The following is an 11,605-nucleotide window of genomic DNA, read 5'->3' as shown; positions in this document are numbered from 1 at the left end:
GCGAAAAGTATCCAGAGCTCAGAAATATTACCCACAAATGCTGTGAGGACTGCGTCATTGCAGCCCAAACCAGGGGCAAGGATCTCAATGAGGATAAGTTGAATTTTATCATGCATCAAGGAGTGATTGGTAGGTCTCAATAAGCACTCCATCTTTGAAGGTTGGGAACACCTATGTTTTGAATCTCCCCATGACCTTGACACAGAGTAACTAACTCTGACTTTTGCGTTGCGTTCAGAGGCAGAGACCGGCGACTTGGAGAGGAAGAGAGCCGATAGGCGATCAAGCAAGATTCGAGGCATCATTGGTGGTCAGCAGGCTCGCCTCGAAGACAATGGGACGACTTCGACCGCCATCTTTGCAACGAGACACCTCAATCAGAAAGTCAGCTTCAGCAAGAGCGCCAGCAGATTGCTGGCAGCAGTGCCCAACCTGAACAGGACAGTGATGGCAGCCTCGTATCTCCAGGCCAGTGGACTTCAGGCAGGCCAGACAGCCCAAGGACAGGCGCAGAGGGGCGCCACAGCTGCAGCAGGCGGCATGCAGGGTCCCGCAGCCCCAGAGGCAGAAGCTGCAGGACCTTCGCAAGCGCCACAGCCAGGGATCAGCCGCAGGCAGCTCAGCGCTCAGGGAGCCGAGCAGGACATCGTCCAACGGTGGCTTGCGTTCAGCCTCAAGGCCTCATCCACCGTTGCAGAGCTGAAGCGGTTCCTGCTTGACAGAGGCCAGCGGCCAGTGATCTTCACCAGAAGCGCGCTGCTCGCCAGGGTGGAAGGGCTGCTTAGATTTGAGCATCCAGAAGGTAGCTATCCATGATGGCTGTAACGATCAGCGCCTACACATCTTATGCCTGGCAAATTAATAACATGTCCTCACCATTTCCTCTGGACATCTTATGCGCTGGCAGCTAATGGATGCTGTCATGCAGGTGGACTGGAGCCGAGTGCGGCGGCGGTTGAAGAGATCACAGCCGCTGTTGAGGCCGCAGCCCAACCGGCACGGCAAAGACCAGCAAGGCAGAAGGTGGGCATCTTGTTGAGGATCCTTATGTTTGCATGTGCTTTGTGAACGCCTCTCATCTGTCAAGCTGCTGGTGCAGTGAAAGCGAGTTTGGCTGAACACACTGATTGTAAGTTATTGTTGTTACAGGCGCCGAAGAAGTCACAGCTTCAGATGGAAGCGGCCAAGTCCATTGTTAACAAGGGTGAGTGGGCGCTCTCAGCTGGAAGCTCTGATCACCTGGTGACTGTTGCACACCCGAGAAGGCTTTAACTTCTGCAGATTTGATGGAAGGGAATGATAGCCAGTCAATTGAGGCGCTCACATGTTTGCAGGAGTGAGCAGCGGCCTGCCCGTGGTCAAACTCAAGCAGATTGACGAGTTGCTCTGGACCTTCGACAAGTGCCACTACCTGCCGCAGTTGGGGGAGAGCACTCCCTCGATTGGTGTCGCTCTCTGGGCCGTCACAAGCACGCTGCACCGCGACGGGGAGTTCCCAGCACGCAACTTGTCCCAGTTGGGTCGTGCTGCCAAGGCTCCTGTTGGTTTGGTGCGCGCTGTGCAGCCAGGCAGCGATGGCACCCAGCTGCATATGGAGATATGGTTCCTCGAGGCGCGCGTGCAGACAGATAGCCAGGGGGAGCCCGAGGCAGCGGTGGCAGGGGAAGGCGGTGGGGCACGCGCAGATGTGGAGGGACGGGGTGCAGGAGAGGCAGCCACCGGTGGGGGCGTGCAGGAAGGGCATGGGCGGGGTCGGGGCAGGAAGCGTGGCCGCCGCGGCACAGGCGGGGCGCGTGGCAGCAATCGGCCCAGAAGGGGCAGCCGAGGCAGGCTCAGGCGCCCAACCGCCAGAGCCGCAGAGTTTTGGGGTCCCCCCACTGAGGGCGACGAAGACGAGGTTGGGAACCTCTTCTCTGAGTCAGATGCGGATGACCAGCCAGCGCAGCAGCACAGTGACCCAGCAGAGCCAGAAGGGCAGGCAGAGGGTGTCCTGCCTGAGGCCAGCGAAGTGCCGCCGCAGCCCACAGCTTGTGCGAGCCAGTCGCCGTTGCACGGCTGCTTGCTGGCAGATGAGTCGCCGCAGCCTGTGCCAGTCCCCAACGTGCGGCTGAGCATGCAGGGGCATGCCGCATCGCCGGCCAAAATGGCTGTGCTGGTGATCGACTACCGGCACATTGCAGCGGCCCTCTGTCATCCAAAACGGCTGAAGGTGGCTCTCGGAGGCGCTGCCGGGAGCTCGCCCATGAACGTCGAAGAGGCTGCAACTGGTGTGGCGCTGGCAATGTTGCTGGCTGAGGAGCAGAATGCGGCGCGCGCCGGAGAAGGTGAGGAGCCATCATGGCTCTCTTTGTCCTGGCTTATATGATTCCACTCACAGTGAGTTTCTAAGTTATAATGCCATGCGAATCATACCCCGAAGGTTTATCGACAGGTAATTGTCAGCAATAAGCTGACGACAGGCATGTGTTGTCTAGGTGGGAGTGCTACGGCAGCGGAGCAGTCGCAGTCAGCCTTGGAGCAGTCACCGCTGTCTGGCGCCATGGTCTTCTTTGATCCTGCTCTGGAGCTCGCTGCCGATGAGGAGCCAGCTTCCTCCTACCGCTCTGCAGATGGCCCAGCAGGCATGTACAAAATCCTGCTCTGTCATTCCTGTGAACTTGTCAACTGACTGCTCTCATACGCTGGTGTAGTTGATTTGTTCATGTCTTGTCTCTCAATGCTGAAGTGTCTGCTTGCCCCTTTGCCTGAGCCATGCCTGTCTTTCACGCACCCTGCTCCACATGCTGTGCTTGCCCCTTTGCCTGAGTCATGCCTGTCACTCACGCACCCTGCTACATATGATGTGGTAGAGTGCCGCACCTAAGGGTCATCTGGGTAATACTAACAACAGGAATAAATTTGAGCTTGACATCCTAGCAAGACACTAGGGAAGATATTGCTTGAATGCGGTAATAATCGCGGATTGTAAGCAGCTGTGTGTTGGTGCGCGCAGGTCGACCGTCCCTGGAAGTTTCCTCCCCTGGGATCAACATGGAAGCTGCAATGGGTGTCATCGCAGGGCTGGCATGTCAGCTGAACCCCTCGCCGCAAGCCAGAGGCCATTCGAGCGCGCACAGTGACGTGCAGATTCTGCCAGATGACACAGTCTATGTCCTAACAGATGACAGGAGGATAGTGGGGACGGCAGAGGTGGTGCATATTGGGCCTGGCACACGGTTCCACGGTGCTGAGCTTGAGGGGTTTGGTGTTATTTGCGGGCTCACCATCACAGACGCAACTGGGGCTGGACACCAGAAGGCATGGTTGAGCGACACAGATGAAGTCAGAGCAGGCAGAACACCCTTGGAAGCAATTGGGGGCAATCAGATGGTGGCAGTTCCCGAGAGGTGCCTTCGCTTTCTGAGGCGCCCACCGGCGGCTGGAGAGTGACTTGCAATGTGATCTTTGCACTTTCAAGCTAAGTCAGTTTCAAGCTTAGTCAGAATTGGCGTGTGAGCATGACGCAAATGTAGCATCAATTTTTTTTATGTCCTAAATTTGATATTGCAATGAGGACTGTAGTAGGTTGTGACCAAGTCTGCCTCACTACAAGGCGTTGCACATCCATGCGCTCTACGCAACTAATATTAGTCACTCACTTGTCCCTCTCTGCACATGTGCGCAACAATCATGACGGTAACCAGATATCATGCATGTAACAATCTGTAAGGTAATTTTGCTCCCGGTTGCCTCACATGCTCAACCTTCGAATCTGAAGTGGCCAGTGGGATGGAGCACTTCTGCTTGAAGACAGAGCACTGCTGCTGACCGCCACAAGGTAGTGGCGGTGGAGGGCAAGAAAATAAATCCCCTGAGCCTATCTTATAATATTATTAACCCCATCTGTCATTGAGCAGCCTGGCTCGTTCTTGCTGTTTCTCTACGATGTCGGTGTCGAAATCCACTCACATAGAATGTTGAACGTGGAAGAATTGCTACAAGATTCTTCTCAGCATCATCGCACTTCTTGGTCGCTGCATAAAGACACACGGCATGTCACATCAGATGGCGCAAAGGTGATGCCCTTATCTTGCCGGCACCCACGCTATGGTACACGCACGCGATGTGTATCAATCAAATGTGCCACAAGCGACAGAATTGGGGTGTCAATTTGCTGCACAGCGTGGGTGCCCCTCCTTGATGGGCACATCTCTTTACATCGAGCAGCCATCTGAGATCGCCAGGGTTGAGGACGTGCTGTCCGTGCAGCACGCACTCAGCGTCAATATTTAGACTCTTTCAATATTGATTATTGATGGTATTCTTGTGAAAGAGTCTCTTGACCGGCCCTGTAGGTATCGCACGCTATGAAGAGGCTTTTGCAGTCCAGGGTTGGGGCAGCACACCTCTGAACATAGGACCTGCCACCTTTGTAATCTTGCTCAAACGAAACCCTGAAATGCCTTCTCGAAGAGTGTGGTTTTCGAAATTCCTTCAAGCACCACGGCTGTGTGTGCAGGAAACCTAGTAATCTTCAACCACTGAACTTCCTTGAAGGCGGGAGCCATGCATGCACACACCGCCCTCATTCACTGGGCACTGGTCATGTACAGGTGAGATCTCAGGAAAGCAAGAGTATGATCCAAGTGTAGAAGTGCTGTAGAAATCGGGTTGAAGCCGCGGGCCAAAGCCTTGGAGCCTTAAGCATCATGCTGATGATCATAATGATGCCATCGGGTCAGTACTAGTATAAATGGCGTAAGGCTACCCATTAAGAGATTCCAGTGGGACCACCGTCGAACATTATAACCTGAGAGAAATTTCTTTAAAGCATCAAGCATCTCGAGATGTGCTCATGAGCAACGCATGTCTTGTGCTGCAGGTGCAACCCATGCCATGCCCGTGGCCAGTGGGCACGTACACATGTGCATCAACGTTTCAGGCAATTGCAAGTTGCCACAATGGCTACCCAACACCGGTGTTGGTAGCAAGTGAATAGTGGGTACCCACTAGTTATTTGCCACACCATTGCCCTCAGTGTACTCTTAAAAAGCAATCACTCGATTATAACTAGAAGGCGCCTCTACAGTGTAATATTGTTGTCAATAGATCAGATTGATATTATTGTTGCATTCATTTATTTTATATTTAATTATATTGAACAAGCTCGGCTCGCAAGGCTTCAAGCCTTGTTGCTCCAATTGGTCAAATATATGCATTATTCTTTTTTATCTGATAATTCTTGCAAAGCAGAATTAAAGCCACTGCAAATATTAAGGCTTGAAACTCGAATTCACAATGTGGAGATAAAGTCCATGCAATGGGTGACTCGTTAAACATTAATTGAAGCTGAAGGGCTAATTGGCTTCTGATAAATATTTTAATATCATGGTCATTTATTTGGATGGTCCAAACAAGCTGTCGACATGAGAATGATCACTCACAGGCTTGCATGGACACTAAAGTCCCCCCAGGTTTTGGTAGAAAGTGAAGCCAATGACGGTACTGCAACATGCTCAGCCTATAGGTAGCTAACCAGATATTTACTATAATTACACCTTGAGGATCTGGTCCAGAGTCACATGCATGCCATATGGGCGCATGTTGCCGACTGTTGACATGACCTCTCCAAGAGTCATCAAAAAATCACATTATGACAGACATATCTTCTTAGAACCAATACAAATCTTTTGAAGACTGAAGGTCTTTATTGTCATTAATGGTGGGCAGTGGGTCATGGCCTTCCTCTAACTAAGGAAGCTTCACAACCTGGCAGGCAATCTTTCTAAGTAGCAATTCTTGTCAAGGTTCATACTGTTCATTTTTTGGCTGCTGGCAGTCAACATGCTATTAACTATTAACAACGTGGACACCTGTACATATATACAAATTTTAAGTATTAATACTAATATTAATTTGTAGTATTAGCCGTATAATTTTATCATAATATTATGATATGCTGCCAAAAATAAAATTCAACGAATTTAATTTGGTGGACCTTCATCAAAGTTTTAAAAACATGACAGGGACACCTCCATTCACGACAGGCATTGATCACATTTTGACACTTATATGAGATAGAGAGAGGCACTGCTCAGAGCTACATGAATTGCAAGAGTTGCAGGAAGTTTCAATAGGCTGCCTTTCGCTTGAACAACTGATAATTTTTAACAGCAATGCATATTTACATTAACAACATAAGAAGCTGGCACTCTGTGTTAATTATTTGCTTTAAGTGTGTGGAGAGAACAAGCTGCTAAGAGATCTTGAGATTTTTGAGCCAATTGGCAGATGATTCCACAGCGCACTCCCTTCCCAAAAAGGATCTGATGAATTGTAGAACAATCAGATTACTGTACTCTATAGAAGATTACTGTACTCTATATAGAAGCTACTGACTTTCAAAGTTTGAAACAGCATCGAGAACATCAAAATTGGCAGACAAGGCGAGATGCTCATTGCCAAATTTTCAAATGTGCCAATATTTATGTGTCCTCATCATCGCCGCCGCTGCTGTCTGAGGAGGCATCGGACCGCGCATCCTGCCAGTCCGAGTCGGAGCTGGTGCCGCTGTCCAGGTTTGTGAGGTCGGCGTGCAGCGCTTCCACAGCATTGCCTGCCATGCCGCCCAAGTGCTGATACTGTTCAAGCTTGGAGAGGAGCACCACCTGCTGCCCGAGCTGGAAAGCTTCAAGGGCTGCATGCACACCCGCCTCCCCCAGCTCCGCCGCATGGGGAACTTGTCGGGCGCTGGGCAGGCGGCGCTCTCCCCTCCCAGCGGCTTGCTGCACTTGCTGGGCGTAGTGCTCATAAAACACTACCATATCCCTGGCCTCACGCCGCACGATGGTCATCTCTTCGGAGCACCGCTTCAAGCGCTCCTGCTGCTCCGCCAGCGCGGCCAGTTTCCTAGCCAGCAACCCTGCCTGAGCAGATTGTCGCTGCCACGGCAATGTGTCTGCCGCGAGCAAGCCAGGGGCGGTCAAGCGCTGGCAGTCATACTGCGCTCCCTGATAGTCCCCAGGGGCGGCATGCCAGCGCCGCAGCTGAAGGATGTCATCGCTGACTTTGGACACGATGGCTTCCATCTGGCGCCGCAACCGCTTCAGGCTAGTGCGCTCACGATATGCCGCTGTCTCCAGCTGTCTCTGTAGGGCGTAGTAATCCACGAACCTGGCTGCAATGGAAGCATGTAGCTGCTGAATCATGAACCTCTTCCGCTGACCCCCTATCTCCTGGTACAACCGGTCTGCCTCCACCCACCGCAGCTGTACCCGGTGCCTGCGCTCCCACGCTGCCAGCTTGCCCTCAAGGACTCGGCGGTGCTCATGCCGCATTTGCTCGGAGAGCGATTGCTGCCCCTCAGCTGCGAGAGTCACACTGCCACCCAGCGCGTACAACTCCTCCAAGCAGCCTTGGTAGTGGTGCTCCCATGTAAGACGGGCCTGCGAGTAAGAATCCTGACATCAGTGATTCATGCATCTTTATGTATCTTCCAAAGGTGTGCATCCCATTTGCTCTTTACAAAAACTCCACCAGTATGCACATCCTGTCATGTCTTGTCCTGTCATGTCATAAGTCACATGTCAAATGTCCTATCATGTCATATGAACAAGCACCAGTACAGCCAACTGAAGGTGCAGAGTGGAGCAGCACCGGGATGGTGGGCGCGCTTGTTGATGCCCCCTCAGACGATGTCTGCCGCTGCTCCCGGGCAGACCCCTGCGTGCAAAACAAACAATCTGCTTGCATACTTTCTTCTGAGGCAGCTCTTTACTCTGAGTCCTCTGAGCACCTCCTTCTCACTAGCATACCCATTGATACTTATTCCATGCTAGAGAAGAGCCTTCAAAAAGGACCAACACACCTCTGCTTCGTCACTTGCGCCTGCACCAGCGCCGCCTTGGAGAGGATCCTGGCCTGCCGGTGATGGGACGCCTCCTGAGCCACCGCCACCCTGCACCTGATTCATCAGCCAATAAGCGAGCATGCAAAGCATTGCAGACTGCAGGATATATCAAGATGGCATCTCCCCAGAGAATCAGTAGAGACAGGTGCAGCAACTAGGAGGGGTGCATTTTACCTGCAACTCGGGGGCTTTGATTTGGGCAATCTCCTGCTTGAGGGCCCCCGTGGACTGCCGCAGTTGTGCCAGCAGTCGAGCAGCCCTCCTATGCCACTCAAGCAGCTGCTTGGGCAACCTGCGCTCCTTTTTTCGCTGCCAAGCCATCGCCTGCACATGGACCAACATTGTCACTTCTCGCACCTACAGGGTTACAAACTGCAACATCGAGCAAGGCTACAAGAGCTTGCATCATATGAAAGGAGAACTCACCAGGTCCGTCATGTAGTCCTCCCGCGTGGCAGTCGCCATGCGCTTCAAGATGTGTGCAAATTTCCTGTAATGTGCCCAAGCCTGTTCAATGTTGTCACCAAAGGAGTTTCCTGCCGCTAGCATGCGGCGGGCGCCATACTTTTCTTGGCATGCCGGAATGTGAGCCTTCACATGCCACGGCCCCACTGCCAGGCCAGGCATACCCTCCACGTTTCCTTGAACCATCCTGCCAGCACAACACATCACCATTCAAAGGGGACGCTGCTGTGCACTCCGACGAATCCACACACTCATAGCATGACTAGTACTAGACACTAGGAGTGAAATTGTTCCATGCAATAATTGTACAGGGCACATCTTGACGTAAACGCCAGGCATGATGGACGAAAGATTATACCTTCGCCAATATGGGTCAAACTGGCAAGCAATGTCAATGAAGAAGTACTTCAGATCCTTGCCCTCCTCAGGCTTGAACTCCTTCAGCAGACGCTGCAGGAGCAACTCGTAGTAAACAAAGCACTCCGGTGTGAACAGGTTTGCCGCCACGAGAACATACCCGTGGCGGCAAACTGCTGCTGCCACGCCCTACGCACAAGCACATGCGGGAGTGTCAGACCGGCTCCAAAGCACCAGCACATCTTCTTGTTACACGCTTTCCTGCCAAGCAAGGTACATCCTGCAGAGCTGCAATTTAAGGCTGCCATAACCCTACCCCTTGTTGAACTCGCCAGATCCAAGCAAGACCCAATCAACCGTGGGCATGGTATTCAGTATTTTTACCACCTGAAGCAAGGCACGCTAGGGTGCTGCCAAGTATTACCCTTGCCAGCCGGGGCCAGGAAAAAAAGAGAAAAAAATCATGGATATATGAGATGCATGCCAACATCAGTAAGCGCAACAAGATCCCAGAAAAATGCGAGGAGACTCACTTGCACATATAGGCGCAGCTGCGTGTCTGAGGCGGTTGGCGTGGCAGCAACGAACTGAGAGCAGACCGGCCGCTCCAGCGCCGCCGGGTCCAAGGCCTTCCGTTGAGCGAGCAAGGCCTTCACCTCTTCATCAGCAATGAAGGGGCTATAGGGCAGCTTCGGCTGCAGGAAATCAGAGGCTTTGCCCGCCGCCCTGAGCTGCGTGAGTCCCAGGCAGGCGTCAGCAATGGCTGCCACGCAAGTGCGAAAGCAGCAAGGACACTGCACAGTGGGGCCCCCGGAGGCACGACTGTCCAGAGATTCCTGGGTCGCCGGGCCCACCTCAGCTGCATCTCTGCCAGTTTGAGCCGCGAGGCTGCCTGCTTCCATTTCTGGTGGCGATGACGACGCTGCTGCTTCCCTCTGAGTGTTCTCCTGGGGCGGCGGCGGCTGGCCGAGCTGCAAGTCTGAGTCACCGCTGAGCCCTGCCTCCGAACAGATGGGCTGCACGCCAAGCCTGTTGAGGTCATGTGTGGCGATGTCCATTCTGCGCCACTGTCTGACCGCCACTGGGAGGTTCCTCCAGATATTTTTGGGCAGGCCACTCAGTTGCCCGTACGGCACACAGCCGTTCCTGACGTGCACCTCCTCCAGGGCGCTAGTCCAGGCGACCATTGAGGTTGGGCTGGCGAGGCTGAGCTCATGCGTCTGCAACATGAGCGCTCCAGAGTAGTAAACCAGCGGCCTCTGTGGCGTTGCAGGAAAGCATCCCATGCTCACAGGATCGACTGTGAAGGCGGCACTGCACCCGCCACACCTGAATGCTGGGGGGCTGACCTCTGTCCTGCCGCTGATCGAGACATACACAAGCCTGCTGATCGTCTCCACCTGCTCCCACACTGATCCCACCCTCCCAGCCTGACTGCATGGACTGCAAGCGGGCAGGGCTGCTCTGGCAGCTGTCAAAAACTCTGCCTGCAGCTGCTGCTTCAGTGCTGCTTGGCGTGCAGGCTGACCAGCTTGGAAACATGTGTTCCTGAATACATTGTCATCAAAGCACGCATCCCATGCTTGGTGCAGCCGTCTATTATCCTCTTGAGCTGCCTGTTTCCGCAGACGCCGGCGTGAGGGCGGAGGCTGATAATAGGCAGCAGCGGCTTCTCCATCTCCATCTGCAAAGCCATCCTGCTGTTCTTCCTGCTGAGCTGTGTTTCTTGCAGGGATCCGCCAGGATGGAAGGGCGCTGGCCGGCCTCCGGGGTCCCCTCGGTGCAGATGTTGCCACAGTGCTGCCTAGGTTCCTCCCAAATCTGCGGCCTGGCTGCAGCAGAGCAGGAGTGTCGGCTGATGGTATCACCTTGACACTGACCCTCCACCTCTTGTTCCTGACCATTCGTCCTGCATGAAGTCATCACACAACGGTTTCTGCAAGTGATCCACCAGGACATTAAAGGAATGAGAAGTACATCAGCAGCATGCCTTCTAGTACAAGTGATACAACTATCCTTACAAGCACCTGGGCTACTTGCTACTCTTTGGGGTGCACAGTCCTCTCCAGATGCTCCTCATCAGATTGGCATTCCAAGCAAAGCCAGGTCAGGGCAGACACCCACGGCTACTCACAGCAGCAGAGGGATCGTAACGCTCACCAGAACAATTGAACTTGATGTTGGTTTAGATTGTAGACGACTTCAGTGTCTGTCCGGTGCATCAGTGCTCAATTCAGGTGAACGCTCTGTGTTGCCTGCACGCATTTCATTTCAAGGAATTGGCTTGGCAGGGCATGCAGTCACTACGAAAGAAGTAGACATGCACGTCGATGGTCGTGACATTCGATTAGCTGAGTCCAAACAAGTCAAGGATGGGGATGCCAAAAAACCGGCAAAAGTGCGAACCTCACATGGCCAGCGACAGAAGACTTCAAGAATTCGTTTAAATTACTCCCATAAACATTTGCGGCCGTCCCACCCCCCTTTCAAATCCTACTTTGCAACGGTAACCTGGCAAATGGCATTGCTGTCTTCGCAGAAACGAGTAGCGCACGATCCTATAGATACAGGCTTGACCGAAATAATTAGCTTGACGGAGGTACTATGCAATGCTGAGATTGTTGTAGGTAAATCTGAAGGATGTGCAGCATTGCTTTTGTTATTGCACGCCCCGAAGGGGCGTGCTCAGAAAGAGAGCCAAATCCACTAATGTAGTGGAGTGCATGTCCACTAAAGTAGTGGATTTTGCCCGACAGAGTAGGATGGCATCTGGGTCAACAATGATTCTCGCGCATCCGGTCAAAACCTTTGACAGAAAGACATTGGGGCCATCGTGTTGAATGGTGTTAACGCGGGGATCAAAGCGTGGAGCTCACTCTCCCAATAACGAAAGGT

The 11,605-nt window shown here is 52.9% G+C and overlaps 3 protein-coding genes across 3 annotated transcripts; 1 reads left to right on the top strand and 2 right to left on the bottom strand.

The window, feature by feature from the left end:
* Window positions 1-447: 447 nt before the first annotated feature.
* COCSUDRAFT_48376 (hypothetical protein) lies at window positions 448-5,377 on the top strand (the record flags this gene model as incomplete). The annotated part of the gene is made up of 8 exons (XM_005645204.1): window positions 448-802; window positions 929-1,023; window positions 1,150-1,204; window positions 1,335-2,324; window positions 2,475-2,621; window positions 2,993-4,055; window positions 4,499-4,592; window positions 4,862-5,377. The coding sequence occupies 6 exons, from the start codon at window positions 448-450 to the stop codon at window positions 3,427-3,429; spliced, it is 2,079 nt and encodes a 692-aa protein (XP_005645261.1). The 3' UTR covers window positions 3,430-4,055; window positions 4,499-4,592; window positions 4,862-5,377.
* A 755-nt stretch (window positions 5,378-6,132) lies between these two features.
* COCSUDRAFT_54206 (hypothetical protein) lies at window positions 6,133-8,213 on the bottom strand. The gene is made up of 4 exons (XM_005645203.1): window positions 8,063-8,213; window positions 7,847-7,936; window positions 7,636-7,701; window positions 6,133-7,424 (listed from the first exon to the last, which is right to left on the bottom strand). Exons 1-4 carry the CDS (start codon window positions 8,207-8,209, stop codon window positions 6,465-6,467), a joined length of 1,263 nt encoding a protein of 420 aa, XP_005645260.1. The 5' UTR covers window positions 8,210-8,213; the 3' UTR covers window positions 6,133-6,464.
* A 1,500-nt stretch (window positions 8,214-9,713) lies between these two features.
* COCSUDRAFT_30421 (hypothetical protein) lies at window positions 9,714-11,334 on the bottom strand (the record flags this gene model as incomplete). The annotated part of the gene is made up of 3 exons (XM_005645202.1): window positions 11,117-11,334; window positions 10,871-10,965; window positions 9,714-10,619 (listed from the first exon to the last, which is right to left on the bottom strand). A coding segment is annotated over exon 3 (900 nt), but the record flags the coding sequence as incomplete, so codon positions are not given.
* Window positions 11,335-11,605: the final 271 nt, after the last annotated feature.

This window comes from Coccomyxa subellipsoidea, assembly GCF_000258705.1.
Source record: "Coccomyxa subellipsoidea C-169, whole genome shotgun sequence".
Taxonomy (NCBI): domain Eukaryota; kingdom Viridiplantae; phylum Chlorophyta; class Trebouxiophyceae; family Coccomyxaceae; genus Coccomyxa; species Coccomyxa subellipsoidea.
The sequence above is the reverse complement of the archived record's forward strand: the minus strand, read 5'-3'. Positions and strand labels throughout refer to the sequence as shown.

Bases quoted from the DNA above. Each gene is read 5' to 3' on its own strand.
- COCSUDRAFT_54206 (XM_005645203.1), bottom strand. From the start codon at position 8,209: ATGGCTTGGCAGCGAAAAAAGGAGCGCAGGTTGCCCAAGCAGCTGCTT. The intron at 7,937-8,062 runs GTAAAATGCACC...AATCAGGTGCAG, and splicing joins TCAAAGCCCCCGAGTTGCAG to GGTGGCGGTGGCTCAGGAGG. The intron at 7,702-7,846 runs GTGTGTTGGTCC...TTTTGCACGCAG, and splicing joins GCGCAAGTGACGAAGCAGAG to GGGTCTGCCCGGGAGCAGCG.